The 15400-nt window shown below is 40.6% G+C and overlaps 1 protein-coding gene across 1 annotated transcript in view; it reads right to left on the reverse strand.

Annotated features, from left to right (window-relative positions):
* Positions 1-4754: 4754 nt before the first annotated feature.
* LOC308147228 (transmembrane 4 L6 family member 1-like) overlaps positions 4755-15400 on the reverse strand; it is a gene marked incomplete at both ends in the record, with an annotated part of 12958 nt that continues 2312 nt past the window's right edge. The window contains 4 exons of the mRNA XM_080519335.1: positions 4755-4802; positions 5900-6113; positions 6209-6360; positions 12212-12277. Of these exons, the coding sequence (XP_080375461.1) occupies positions 4755-4802; positions 5900-6113; positions 6209-6360; positions 12212-12277 (480 nt within the window). The remainder of the gene's footprint in view (positions 4803-5899; positions 6114-6208; positions 6361-12211; positions 12278-15400) is intronic.

Here is a 15400-nt window from a genome sequence, read left to right on the forward strand (position 1 = left end):
TCTTGTGATCCGCCATCTTGTTTTGTAGTTCCATCACACGTCTCACACACACACTCCCTCCACCTCTCTCTCTATCTTTCTCTCTCCACACACACACACACACACACACACACACACACACACACACACACACACCAAGCTGTATATAGGTAGTTAGAATCTGTGTTTTATTTGTTTTCATTGTAAATAAATATAATGTTTGGAATCATACTTGCTGTTTTATTAATGAGCACAAAGGAGAATGAAATGTCAACCTCTTCTGTGTCAAGAACTCTGAAATCCTTCAATCTTTACTGTTAATTCTGGTAATTGTAATTAATTTAACTATTAATTCAACTTCCTGATGAACAGTTTAGTATATCTTATGAGACTGATAGAACTGAATTGTCTATCATTTCCTGTTAAAACAGGTGGAGCTCCGAGGTTCTGATACACATCAGATTACATTTCAATAACATTATTAATAACTATCTTCGATAATTATTAATCATTTTCGATAGCCAACCAAAACATAAATGGTGACCCTTATGAGGTAATAAATCCCTACAACAGACAAACCTTTTGAATAACAACCAAGCAGATTTGCTTCACACCTGCTCAACAGTAGACTTTACATCTCTCATAGCAAAGGCTGTAAGCTGAAGGTTGAAGCTCCAGTGTGTCTCAGCAGAAGACCTTCACACCACCACAACACCTAACAGACACAGCAGGTCCAGCAGCAACAAACAACAGACGTGCAAAGACAAGAACTTCTGTCTTGTGGGGCCAATCCCCGACAAACATCCATGTTCTACAAGTTCCTTGTGTGGGGCATTTTCTGCACTCCAATCTTCATGGTGTTAACGGCTACAGAGCCTCAGCTGATCAAGCCAACATTACATCTGACTACATAAAAGCTTCAATAAATTGTTGAATGCCTCACCTCCTGTCCTTCCAAATCCAAACGTGCACCAACACCAGCAGATACACAACCTCCCTGTGAATCTACAGCACTGAACACAGTGAAAAACCACCTGTTCTATCACCAACAGTAACAACCGAGAGATAGTACCTGTGGAAATGGTTTCCGTGACTTAAAGTTACCTCCTTGTGAATACTCTGGGAAGGGTCTCTGAAGAAAGGCTCTGCTGACAGCGTTTGTTCATTTACTGCTGCGATAATTACCTGTCAAACAAGGAAGCTCAAACTGGAGGAAGTGTCACTGCTGCACTTCGCAACGTTCCTCAATGGGTAGAAATGTCGACACAGACACAGATGGCATGTGAGTATTATTAGTATTAGTACTGTTACTACCGACAGAGTTCATGGAAATCTGCTTTAACCCTCAAATCAAGACCCAATCCAGCAATTATGAACAAGAGGTTTATTGGAGTATAATTCAACAAACACCTCACTTATATGTTTTATTGTGAGGATGTTAAAAGCCACACTTGAGCGACTTGTAGCCAACATAAATCCTTTGTGGAAAATTGACTGGACTGATGAGAATTATACAATCAAACCTTTTGAAAAACTGTAGAAAACACAAACCTCTAAATGGTGTTGTGTAGAAGAGAAGCTACTGTAAATTGTGGAATGTTAACTGTGAACAAGGCAATGTATGTGCAAATCTATGCAGATGGTATAAGTTGATCAAATATATTTAAAAAAAAACAACGCACAACAAATAGCAACTCCCATGTAAATATGGGCACTTCAAACCATGAAAATTGAAATGAAAACAGATTTATGTGGCATGAGGAGTCTTAATGTTTCCATATTAATTCCCACATCAATAAGACAAAGTCAGTTAGATTACTTCATGAAAAGCTCAACATGAATACGTGAAGAGCAATGATAAAAACACTTTTATCATGTGTTGTTACGCCTCCCCTGTAATGTAATAATGGACCTAAGATGTTGTAAGTTGTTTGATATTAGGCAAAATGATTTTAAGTTATAGCCTCAGGATCTTCTTACATTAATGACTAGTTATTACATTTTGGGTTTTATACAATTTTTATAAATTACGTTTTGAGCTCAGCACTTTTCTCACATTATAGATCAATTACGACATTAACATTTTAATTACATTTGTTTTTATAGCAATGCAGGTTGTTGCCCATCGGGCTAGAAGAAGCTGCTTTTGTTTCTGTGCCCAGAAATGAGAAGAAGACCTCCTGGAACTGGTCACACTGGTTCTTAGTTTGTAACGCACAGCGTGCCTGCAGGTCCTGCTTGTGTCTCGCTGCAGAACATAGCTTGTTGCACTGCGCCCTCTGGGGATCAATTGAGGAACTGCACCCAGTACCGTGCAGTGTGACTGTGACAATGATGAATAGCAAATAGTTGAACCCTTTGAAACTACTTAAATGATCCTCTAAAAACAAAGATAAATTGAAACAAAAGCACGGCAGTGGAATATTATGACTTCATATAATCTTGTCATGGCTTCGGAAACTGCCGACCTCGTGGCGCAACGGTAGCGCGTCTGACTCCAGATCAGAAGGTTGCGTGTTCAAATCACGTCGGGGTCAAACTTTTGTTTTCACAATCAGGCAATTTCTTTTTTTCCCTTCCTGCGATCTCTGTGGACAAACCTTTTTGGATATTTGTACTTTATAAAATGTGTTACTGAACCGAAAAACCAAAACGGTTTCACATTTATAATGGCAATAATGCAGCTGAATAAGTTGTAAATAGATTTTTGGCCATAATTCAAAAAACTTGGTAGAAAATACTGTATCCATCCCAGAGATACATTTCTTACACAGATTCACTTAGAATAGAATATTTAAAACATTATTAAATAAGAAATGAAAGATTTATAAAGTAAATATGTAATGTAATTTGCAAGACTTAACCGTGAAATATAATTTAATATTATAATTGAATACATGCTGAAGGCCTTTCGACAAGGAGGAGTTGTAAAGTCTGATCTCATGTTGTCTAATTTTTTTTCAGATAAAATGTTTTTTATCTGTTTCAGATCCTCCATCTCTTCTGTAATTTCTGTGCACATCTCAAACCCTAGACTTGTGTTCATTTGGATTTAATCTTGGTCATTTTACCAAGAGGAGCCTTTAGAAACTCAACGTTTCTCAGCTGAAGTAAAAGGCAGCATGCGGTAGACTGATTTTACTGGTTAAACCTTTCTTTAACATAAACAAAGCCACTAAGAGGGGCTGTAGTGGCTCTACAGAGAGACTGTAATGGCTCTACAGATGGCTGAAGTGGCTCTACAGATGGGCTGTAGTGGCTCTACAGGTGTGCTGTAGTGGCTCTACAGAGGGACTGTACTGGCTCTACACAGGGGCTTTAGAGGCTCAACAGAGGGACTGTAGTGGCTCTACAGCCCCTCTTAGTGGCTCTACAGATGTGCTGTAGTGGCTCTACAGAGAGACTGTAGTGGCTCAACAGGTGTGCTGTAGTGGCTCTACAGAGGGACTGTACTGGCTCTACAGAGGGGCTGTAGAGGTTCTACAGATGGGCTGTAGAGGCTCTACAGAGGGACTGTAGTGGCTCTACAGCCCCTCTTAGTGGCTCTACAGAGGGACTGGAGTGGCTCTACAGATGGGTTGTAGTGGCTCTACAGGTGTGCTGTAGTGGCTCTACAGAGGGGCTGTAGAGGCTCTACAGAGGGACTGTAGTGGCTCTACAGCCCCTCTTAGTGGCTCTACAGAGGGACTGGAGTGGCTCTACAGATGGGTTGTAGTGGCTCTACAGGTGTGCTGTACTGGCTCAACAGAGGGGCTGTAGAGGCTCTACAGAGGGACTGTAGAGGCTCTACAGACGGACTGTAGTGGCTCTACAGAGGGACTGTAGAGGCTCTACAGACGGACTGTAGTGGCTCTACAGAGTGACTGTAGAGGCTCTACAAATGGACTGAAGTGGCTCTACAGTGGGACTGTAGAGGCTCTACAGATGGACTGTAGTGGCTCTACAGGGGGGCTGTAGAGGCTCTACAGAGGGACTGTAGTGGCTCTACAGCCCCTCTTAGTGGCTCTACAGAGGGACTGGAGTGGCTCTACAGATGGGTTGTAGTGGCTCTACAGGTGTGCTGTACTGGCTCAACAGAGGGGCTGTAGAGGCTCTACAGAGGGACTGTAGAGGCTCTACAGACGGACTGTAGTGGCTCTACAGAGGGACTGTAGAGGCTCTACAGACGGACTGTAGTGGCTCTACAGAGTGACTGTAGAGGCTCTACAAATGGACTGAAGTGGCTCTACAGTGGGACTGTAGAGGCTCTACAGATGGACTGTAGTGGCTCTACAGGGGGGCTGTAGAGGCTCTACAGAGGGACTGTAGTGGCTCTACAGCCCCTCTTAGTGGCTCTACAGAGGGACTGGAGTGGCTCTACAGATGGGTTGTAGTGGCTCTACAGGTGTGCTGTACTGGCTCAACAGAGGGGCTGTAGAGGCTCTACAGAGGGACTGTAGAGGCTCTACAGACGGACTGTAGTGGCTCTACAGAGGGACTGTAGAGGCTCTACAGACGGACTGTAGTGGCTCTACAGAGGGACTGTAGAGGCTCTACAAATGGACTGAAGTGGCTCTACAGAGGGACTGTAGAGGCTCTACAGATGGACTGTAGTGGCTCTACAGGGGGGCTGTAGAGGCTCTACAGAGGCCAGCCATTTAAACAGGACGTGTTGCCAGAGCAGGGTCAGTGTTTGTGGCCACCCTGCTTGACATTGGCAGCATTTTGAAGGTCACGTCTGTCAAGCCTCAGAAGGACCAGCGAGCTCTGGAGAGTGAAGATGAGTCATGGAGCGCTCACACCTCGGCCTGCTGGCGAAGACCACCACTCCACTGATTCTCATGCTGACAGACACTCAACAAATGCACTCCAGAGCTTAATTCAAGAGTTTGAAAGCAGACAGGACTTCCTCCAGTCATGTGATCAGTTCTTAGTATTGGACCTTCAACATGGTGTCAGGAAACACCAGACCTCCAGTCATGTGATCAGTTCTTAGTATTGGACCTTCAACGTGGTGTCAGGAAACACCAGACCTCCAGTCATGTGATCAGTTCTTAGTATTGGACCTTCAACATGGTGTCAGGAAACACCAGACCTCCAGTCATGTGATCAGTTCTTAGTATTGGACCTTCAACATGGTGTCAGGAAACACCAGACCTCCAGTCATGGAAACACAGCAGGTTGCAGCGTTCTTCAGAACTATGAGGCCATGTAGCAACCGGACGGATCAACCAGGCAGGGAAACGCCTCCTCTGTGTGTGACGTGGTAGAAAGAGTCAGCGAGGAATCCACATGCTGATTCCAACATCAAACTGTCTCGGGGGTTCTCTCGCCTCAACATGGTTCAAATAATCCCAGTGATCCCCTGAAAAGGTTCCGTGTTCCTCTGAGCCACAGTGAATGAATTACAGATTTGATTTTAAAACCGTTGTATTTAAAATGTTGTTTTGTGTTGTTTACAGTGATCAAACATGTTGGGTTGGGTTTAGAGGCTTTATTACAAAATATTTGAAAAATACACATTTTTAGACTTCAGCTGCTGGAGATTTAAATATATAATAATATAACCATCATAGTCGTCATCACATTCCGTAGGAGAAGAAGAGCAAGTCGATTTGAGTCAAAAAGCAGAATTAGCTTCTAAAGAAGTGCAATGTGTGTTTGTGAGAAGACATTGACTCCACTGTCTCCTCTCAGATGAAGGTGAGATACTTGAAGCAGGACTGATGAAGATGATGGTGGTAATAGATGATGATGGGCTGATGATGATGATGATGACGATGAAGGTCCCACCCAAGTCTTCTTCAGGACGTTTTGCTTCTTACTGTTGAGAGAAAACAGACCAGCAGCTTGTTAGTTAAAAGTCAGTTAGGTCTAACCTTTTCTTCTGGGGGGGGTCAGCGTAGATGTGTGTAATTAAAAACATGGATGAAGGAGTGACGTGTGCAGAAGAGGCGTGAGGCCTGACCTCGGAGCCGGAGCAGGTTCCACACAGACAACCAAACAGGCCGTTGACCATCTGGACGGCACAGAGGATGAGCTGCAGGGCTGCAGCCACCAGCAGGGTGGAGAACAGCCCCATGTTGAACTCCACCACGTTCTGTGGCTCCAGGCACAGAACCCACAGCTTCTTGTCACTCAGGTAGTCCCCGGTGCTGCAGAGCACCAACACCAGCACACGTCTCAATACAGGCGGTGTTCACTGAGAACAAGACAGTACCTGGGCCCATGAGCTGGTCTGTGAAGGTACCTGTTGACGAAGGGCGTGTTCCAGTGTGGGAAGGGCTTGTCCAGAGTGACCGTCAGGCACATGGGTCCGTTAGCAAGGCCGAGAGCAGCCACCGCCATGCTGTACACGGCCCCCGCCACGCCCAGGGCGGCGAAGCCGATGGACAGGAACATCTGCAGGAAGCAGGCAGCGCAGAGTCAGCGAGTACTGTTCTATATGGTTCTGTATTGTTCTGTACTGTTCTGTACTGTTCTATATTGTTCTGTACTGTTCTATATTGTTCTGTATTGTTCTGTACTGTTCTTTATTGTTCTGTATTGTTCTGTACTGTTCTGTACTGTTCTGTACTGTTCTGTATTGTTCTGTACTGTTCTATATGGTTCTGTATTGTTCTGTACTGTTCTATATGGTTCTGTATTGTTCTGTACTGTTCTTTATTGTTCTGTATTGTTCTGTACTGTTCTGTACTGTTCTGTACTGTTCTGTATTGTTCTGTACTGTTCTATATTGTTCTGTATTGTTCTGTACTGTTCTTTATTGTTCTGTATTGTTCTGTACTGTTCTGTACTGTTCTATATTGTTCTGTACTGTTCTGTATTGTTCTGTATTGTTCTGTACTGTTCTGTACTGTTCTATATTGTTCTGTATTGTTCTGTACTGTTCTTTATTGTTCTGTATTGTTCTGTACTGTTCTGTACTGTTCTGTACTGTTCTGTATTGTTCTGTACTGTTCTATATGGTTCTGTATTGTTCTGTACTGTTCTATATGGTTCTGTATTGTTCTGTACTGTTCTTTATTGTTCTGTATTGTTCTGTACTGTTCTGTACTGTTCTGTACTGTTCTGTATTGTTCTGTACTGTTCTATATTGTTCTGTATTGTTCTGTACTGTTCTTTATTGTTCTGTATTGTTCTGTACTGTTCTGTACTGTTCTATATTGTTCTGTACTGTTCTGTATTGTTCTGTATTGTTCTGTACTGTTCTGTACTGTTCTATATTGTTCTGTATTGTTCTGTACTGTTCTTTATTGTTCTGTATTGTTCTGTACTGTTCTGTACTGTTCTGTATTGTTCTGTATTGTTCTATATGGTTCTGTATTGTTCTGTACTGTTCTATATGGTTCTGTATTGTTATGTACTGTTCTGTATTGTTCTGTATTGTTCTGTACTGTTCTATATTGTTCTGTATTGTTCTGTACTGTTCTATATTGTTCTGTATTGTTCTGTACTGTTCTATATGGTTCTGTATTGTTATGTACTGTTCTATACTGTTCTGTATTGTTCTGTACTGTTCTATATTGTTCTGTATTGTTATGTACTGTTCTGTACTGTTCTGTATTGTTCTGTACTGTTCTATATTGTTCTGTATTGTTATGTACTGTTCTGTACTGTTCTGTATTGTTCTGTATTGTTCTGTACTGTTCTGTACTGTTCTGTATTGTTCTGTACTGTTCTATATTGTTCTGTATTGTTCTGTACTGTTCTATACTGTTCTGTATTGTTCTGTACTGTTCTATATTGTTCTGTATTGTTCTGTACTGTTCTGTACTGTTCTGTACTGTTCTGTTCTGTATTGTTCTGTACTGTTCTATACTGTTCTGTATTGTTCTGTACTGTTCTATATTGTTCTGTATTGTTCTGTACTGTTCTGTATTGTTCTGTATTGTTCTGTACTGTTCTATATGGTTCTGTATTGTTCTATTTTGTTCTGTACTGTTCTATATGGTTCTGTATTGTTCTGTACTGTTCTGTACTGTTCTATATTGTTCTATATTGTTCTGTATTGTTATGTACTGTTCTGTACTGTTCTATATTGTTCTGTACTGTTCTATACTGTTCTGTATTGTTCTGTACTGTTCTATATTGTTCTGTATTGTTCTGTACTGTTCTTTATTGTTCTGTATTGTTCTGTACTGTTCTGTACTGTTCTATATTGTTCTGTACTGTTCTGTATTGTTCTGTATTGTTCTGTACTGTTCTGTACTGTTCTATATTGTTCTGTATTGTTCTGTACTGTTCTTTATTGTTCTGTATTGTTCTGTACTGTTCTGTACTGTTCTGTACTGTTCTGTATTGTTCTGTACTGTTCTATATGGTTCTGTATTGTTCTGTACTGTTCTATATGGTTCTGTATTGTTCTGTACTGTTCTTTATTGTTCTGTATTGTTCTGTACTGTTCTGTACTGTTCTGTACTGTTCTGTATTGTTCTGTACTGTTCTATATTGTTCTGTATTGTTCTGTACTGTTCTTTATTGTTCTGTATTGTTCTGTACTGTTCTGTACTGTTCTATATTGTTCTGTACTGTTCTGTATTGTTCTGTATTGTTCTGTACTGTTCTGTACTGTTCTATATTGTTCTGTATTGTTCTGTACTGTTCTTTATTGTTCTGTATTGTTCTGTACTGTTCTGTACTGTTCTGTATTGTTCTGTATTGTTCTATATGGTTCTGTATTGTTCTGTACTGTTCTATATGGTTCTGTATTGTTATGTACTGTTCTGTATTGTTCTGTATTGTTCTGTACTGTTCTATATTGTTCTGTATTGTTCTGTACTGTTCTATATTGTTCTGTATTGTTCTGTACTGTTCTATATGGTTCTGTATTGTTATGTACTGTTCTATACTGTTCTGTATTGTTCTGTACTGTTCTATATTGTTCTGTATTGTTATGTACTGTTCTGTACTGTTCTGTATTGTTCTGTACTGTTCTATATTGTTCTGTATTGTTATGTACTGTTCTGTACTGTTCTGTATTGTTCTGTATTGTTCTGTACTGTTCTGTACTGTTCTGTACTGTTCTGTATTGTTCTGTACTGTTCTATATTGTTCTGTATTGTTCTGTACTGTTCTATACTGTTCTGTATTGTTCTGTACTGTTCTATATTGTTCTGTATTGTTCTGTACTGTTCTGTACTGTTCTGTACTGTTCTGTTCTGTATTGTTCTGTACTGTTCTATACTGTTCTGTATTGTTCTGTACTGTTCTATATTGTTCTGTATTGTTCTGTACTGTTCTGTATTGTTCTGTATTGTTCTGTACTGTTCTATATGGTTCTGTATTGTTCTATTTTGTTCTGTACTGTTCTATATGGTTCTGTATTGTTCTGTACTGTTCTGTACTGTTCTATATTGTTCTATATTGTTCTGTATTGTTATGTACTGTTCTGTACTGTTCTATATTGTTCTGTACTGTTCTATACTGTTCTGTATTGTTCTGTACTGTTCTATATTGTTCTGTATTGTTCTGTACTGTTCAATATGGTTCTGTATTGTTCTATATTGTTCTGTACTGTTCTATATGGTTCTGTATTGTTCTGTACTGTTCTATACTGTTCTGCATTGTTCTGTACTGTTCTGTACTGTTCTATATTGTTCTATATTGTTCTGTATTGTTATGTACTGTTCTGTATTGTTCTGTATTGTTCTGTACTGTTCTATATTGCTCTGTATTGTTCTGTACTGTTCTATATTGTTCTGTATTGTTCTGTACTGTTCTATATGGTTCTGTATTGTTATGTACTGTTCTATACTGTTCTGTATTGTTCTGTACTGTTCTGTACTGTTCTGTATTGTTATGTACTTTTCTGTACTGTTCTGTATTGTTCTGTACTGTTCTATATTGTTCTGTATTGTTATGTACTGTTCTGTACTGTTCTGTATTGTTCTGTACTGTTCTATATTGTTCTGTATTGTTATGTACTGTTCTGTACTGTTCTGTATTGTTCTGTATTGTTCTGTACTGTTCTGTACTGTTCTGTATTGTTCTGTACTGTTCTATATTGTTCTGTATTGTTCTGTACTGTTCTATACTGTTCTGTATTGTTCTGTACTGTTCTATATTGTTCTGTACTGTTCTATATTGTTCTGTACTGTTCTATACTGTTCTGTATTGTTCTGTACTGTTCTATATTGTTCTGTATTGTTCTGTACTGTTCTGTATTGTTCTGTATTGTTCTGTACTGTTCTATATGGTTCTGTATTGTTCTATATTGTTCTGTACTGTTCTATATGGTTCTGTATTGTTCTGTACTGTTCTGTACTGTTCTATATTGTTCTATATTGTTCTGTATTGTTATGTACTGTTCTGTACTGTTCTATATTGTTCTGTACTGTTCTATACTGTTCTGTATTGTTCTGTACTGTTCTATATTGTTCTGTATTGTTCTGTACTGTTCAATATGGTTCTGTATTGTTCTATATTGTTCTGTACTGTTCTATATGGTTCTGTATTGTTCTGTACTGTTCTATACTGTTCTGCATTGTTCTGTACTGTTCTGTACTGTTCTATATTGTTCTATATTGTTCTGTATTGTTCTGTACTGTTCTGTATTGTTCTACATTGTTCTGTACTGTTCTATATTGTTCTGTATTGTTCTGTACTGTTCTATATGGTTCTGTATTGTTCTATATTTTTCTGTACTGTTCTATATGGTTCTGTATTGTTCTGTACTGTTCTGTATTGTTCTGTATTGTTCTGTACTGTTCTATACTGTTCTGTATTGTTCTGTACTGTTCTATATTGTTCTATACTGTTCTGTTTTGTTCTGTACTGTTCTATATTGTTCTGTATTGTGCTGTACTGTTCTATACTGTTCTGTATTGTTCTGTACTGTTCTGTACTGTTCTATATTGTTCTGTACTGTTCGGTATTGTTCTATATTGTTCTGTACTGTTCTGTACTGTTCTATATTGTTCTGTATTGTTCTGTACTGTTCTGTATTGCTCTGTACTGTTCTGTACTGTTCTGTATTGTTCTGTACTGTTCTATACTGTTCTGTATTGTTCTGTATTGTTCTATACTGTTCTGTTTTGTTCTGTACTGTTCTATATTGTTCTGTATTGTTCTGTACTGTTCTATACTGTTCTGTATTGTTCTGTACTGTTCTGTACTGTTCTATATTGTTCTGTACTGTTCGGTATTGTTCTATGTTGTTCTGTACTGTTCTGTACTGTTCTATATTGTTCTGTATTGTTCTGTATTGTTCTGTACTGTTCGGTATTGTTCTATATTGTTCTGTACTGTTCTGTACTGTTCTATATGGTTCTGTATTGTTCTGTACTGTTCTATACTGTTCTGTGTTGTTCTGTACTGTTCTATATTGTTCTGTATTGTTCTGTACTGTTCTATACTGTTCTGTATTGTTCTGTACTGTTCTGTACTGTTCTGTATTGTTCTGTACTGTACTGTTCTGTATTGTTCTGTATTGTTCTATATTGTTCTATATTGTTCTGTATTGTTCTGTATTGTTCTGTACTGTTCTGTATTGTTCTGTATTGTTCTGTACTATTCTGTACTGTTCTATATTGTTCTGTACTGTTCTGTATTGTTCTGTATTGTTCTGTACTGTTCTGTACTGTTCTATATGGTTCTGTATTGTTCTGTACTGTTCTATACTGTTCTGTGTTGTTCTGTACTGTTCTATATTGTTCTGTATTGTTCTGTACTGTTCTATACTGTTCTGTATTGTTCTGTACTGTTCTGTACTGTTCTGTATTGTTCTGTACTGTTCTGTTCTGTATTGTTCTGTATTGTTCTATATTGTTCTGTATTGTTCTGTATTGTTCTGTACTGTTCTGTATTGTTCTGTACTGTTCTGTATTGTTCTGTATTGTTCTGTACTATTCTGTACTGTTCTATATTGTTCTGTACTGTTCTGTATTGTTCTGTATTGTTCTGTACTGTTCTGTACTGTTCTATATTGTTCTGTGCTGTTCTGTATTGTTCTGTATTGTTCTGTATTGTTCTATATTGTTCTGTATTGTTCTGTATTGTTCTGTATTTCTCTGTACTGTTCTGTACTGTTCAGTATTGTTCAGTTCTGGACCCTGGCTGTGTTCTGGGTTCTGGGTTCTGGGTTCTAGGTTCAATGTTATGGGTTCTGGGTTCTAGGTTCTATGTTATGTGTTCTAGGTTCTGGGTTCTAGGTTCTAGGTTATATGTTCTGGGTTCTAGGTTCTAGGTTCTAGGTTATGGGTTCTGTGTTCTAGGTTCTGGGTTCTGGGTCTTAGGTTCTGGGTTCCCTCACCCCACAGCGGTTTGCGCAGCACTTCTCAGCACTGGTCAGATGGATGTGGATGGCAGGAATCAGAGCCTGTCAGTGGAAACACACAGAAAACAACACGCACCGTGAATGAATCCTCAGTTTTAACAAGAAATAGTCAAACTTTACTTTATTTTCACACTAATGTGACACAAAACTCTCCACATATGCTTTTGAAATGTTGATAAGACGTCTGGCACCTGCAGGCCACCAGAGGATTCACTTCCTCTCAGCAAAGTGACAAAAGATTTGACCAGAGATTAACTGCAATGTTTTCTCTAAAGGTCGCTGGTGTTTGTAGCGTTTCCTCTGTAGACGGCAGTGTTTGCTTCAAAGTAGGAGTGGAGCCGTGCTGGCGGGCTGAAGAAACATGAGCTGGACTTTACTGTGAAGACAGACTGTGAGTTTCACTCTGAACTCTGCTACCAAGCAAAATGACACTTTTCCAAACGTGTTTTTAGACATTTTTCTATATTGAATACTTTCAGGAAGTCTGAGTTGGTTGTGTGCAGTGATTGTTCTGCTGTGGTGGGATCCAGAGCCAGCTGGGAGAACTCCAGCAGGACAAACAGAAGAAGAAGAGTAGAAGCAGCTGCACACAGGTGATGTTTGTTACACACGTTCAGAAAGGACAGTCCTACTTTAAAAATACCGTTTACTGGAATACAAGCAGAGATCAACTCTTCATCACACAATTGATCATATTTATACATTTTTGCTTTTCGTGAAATGTGAGGAATGTGAATAAATAGTCAGGGTTCCTGCTTATTTTACCCTCCTTGCTGAAAATCCTGTTTTTAATGTCATTGAATTTCATTGAAATTGAAAACATCCTAAATAAACTATGTGGTTTTCAAACCTGCACTCAGTGCTTTCAGTCATATTCAGGTTGCCTGTGTGCAAAAAGGTGTAGAAAGGATGAAATATGTGTGATTTTTAGTCTGTATGATTTAGTAAATCTTTTAAAAAAACATAACATTTCCTTCCTTTGAGCTCCAGTTTTCACACACGACAGTGTTAACGTTGATGTGACCCAAGATGTGTATTTGTTTTTTCTTTTGCAGGTATTAGACGTGAGGCAGAACCAGGGAATTACACATTAAGGAATGTTCACGAGAGTTTATATGACAACTGTCATAATCACACAAACACTCATCAGACAGTTATGGTGGGGAGTTTTCACAAACACAAACATTGTTGGTTTTATGCATTCAGACAATATAAATGCAAAAAGAAATGTGTAACAGGAGTTAACAGGAGGCTGGAAATAACACAATCTGTAGTCATTGTTCCTTTCGGGTTCCAATTTACATGTTCCAAAATACTTCAATTAACTTGTTTTCCATCAGTCGTATAAACAGTGAAGAAGAAACCATTTGCTGCCTGATAGTGAGAAATAGTTCTAAAGCCTCCTGTGTTCTCTGCTCCGGTTCTAAAGCCTTCTGCGTTCCTGCTCTGCTCCGGTTCTAAAGCCTCCTGTGTTCTCTGCTCCGGTTCTAAAGCCTTCTGCGTTCCTGCTCTGCTCTGGTTCTAAAGCGTCCTGTGTTCCTGCTCTGCTCCGGTTCTAAAGTCTCCTGTGTTCCTGCTCTGCTCCGGTTCTAAAGTCTCCTGTGTTCCTGCTCTGCTCCGGTTCTAAAGCCTTCTGTGTGCTCTGCTCCAGTTCTAAAGCCTCCTGTGTTCTCTGCTCCGGTTCTAAAGCCTCCTGTGTTCCTGCTCCGGTTCTAAAGTCTCCTGTGTTCCTGCTCTGCTCCGGTTCTAAAGCCTCCTGTGTTCCTGCTCCGGTTCTAAAGTCTCCTGTGTTCCTGCTCTGCTCCGGTTCTAAAGCCTCCTGTGTTCCTGCTCCGGATCTAAAGTCTCCTGTGTTCCTGCTCTGCTCCGGTTCTAAAGCCTCCTGTGTTCCTGCTCCGGTTCTAAAGTCTCCTGTGTTCCTGCTCTGCTCTGGTTCTAAAGCCTCCTGTGTTCCTGCTCCGGTTCTAAAGTCTCCTGTGTTCCTGCTCTGCTCCGGTTCTGAAGCCTTCTGTGTTCCTGCTCTGCTCCGGTTCTAAAGCCTTCTGTATTCCTGCTCTGCTCCGGTTCTAAAGCCTTCTGTATTCCTGCTCTGCTCCGGTTCTAAAGCCTTCTGTATTCCTGCTCTGCTCCGGTTCTAAAGACTCCTGTGTTCCTGCTCTGCTCCGGTTCTAAAGCCTCCTGTGTTCCTGCTCTGCTCCGGTTCTAAAGCCTTCTGTATTCCTGCTCTGCTCCGGTTCTAAAGCCTTCTGTATTCCTGCTCTGCTCTGGTTCTAAAGCCTCCTGTGTTCTCTGCTCTGGTTCTAAAGCCTTCTGTGTTCCTGCTCTGCTCCGGTTCTAAAGTCTCCTGTGTTCCTGCTCTGCTCCGGTTCTAAAGCCTTCTGTGTGCTCTGCTCCGGTTCTAAAGCCTCCTGTGTTCTCTGCTCCGGTTCTAAAGCCTCCTGTGTTCTCTGCTCCGGTTCTAAAGCCTTCTGTGTTCCTGCTCTGCTCCGGTTCTAAAGCCTCCTGTGTTCCTGCTCTGGTTCTAAAGCCTCCTGTGTTCTCTGCTCCGGTTCTAAAGCCTTCTGTGTTCCTGCTCTGCTCCGGTTCTAAAGCCTCCTGTGTTTTCTGCTCCGGTTCTAAAGCCTTCTGTGTTCTCTGCTCCGGTTCTAAAGTCTCCTGTGTTCCTGCTCTGCTCCGGTTCTAAAGCCTCCTGTGTTTTCTGCTCTGGTTCTAAAGCCTCCTGTGTTCTCTGCTCTGGTTCTAAAGCCTCCTGTGTTCTCTGCTCCGGTTCTAAAGTCTCCTGTGTTCCTGCTCTGCTCCGGTTCTAAAGTCTCCTGTGTTCTCTGCTCTGGTTCTAAAGCCTTCTGTGTTCTCTGCTCCGGTTTTACAGCCTTCTGTATTCCTGCTCTGCTCCGGTTCTAAAGCCTCCTGTGTTCCTGCTCCGGTTCTAAAGTCTCCTGTGTTCCTGCTCTGCTCTGGTTCTAAAGCCTCCTGTGTTCCTGCTCCGGTTCTAAAGTCTCCTGTGTTCCTGCTCTGCTCCGGTTCTGAAGCCTTCTGTGTTCCTGCTCTGCTCCGGTTCTAAAGCCTTCTGTATTCCTGCTCTGCTCCGGTTCTAAAGCCTTCTGTATTCCTGCTCTGCTCCGGTTCTAAAGCCTTCTGTATTCCTGCTCTGCTCCGGTTCTAAAG

The sequence above is a fragment of the Blennius ocellaris genome (genome assembly GCF_963422515.1).
Source record: "Blennius ocellaris genome assembly, chromosome: 23".
NCBI lineage: Eukaryota > Metazoa > Chordata > Actinopteri > Blenniiformes > Blenniidae > Blennius > Blennius ocellaris.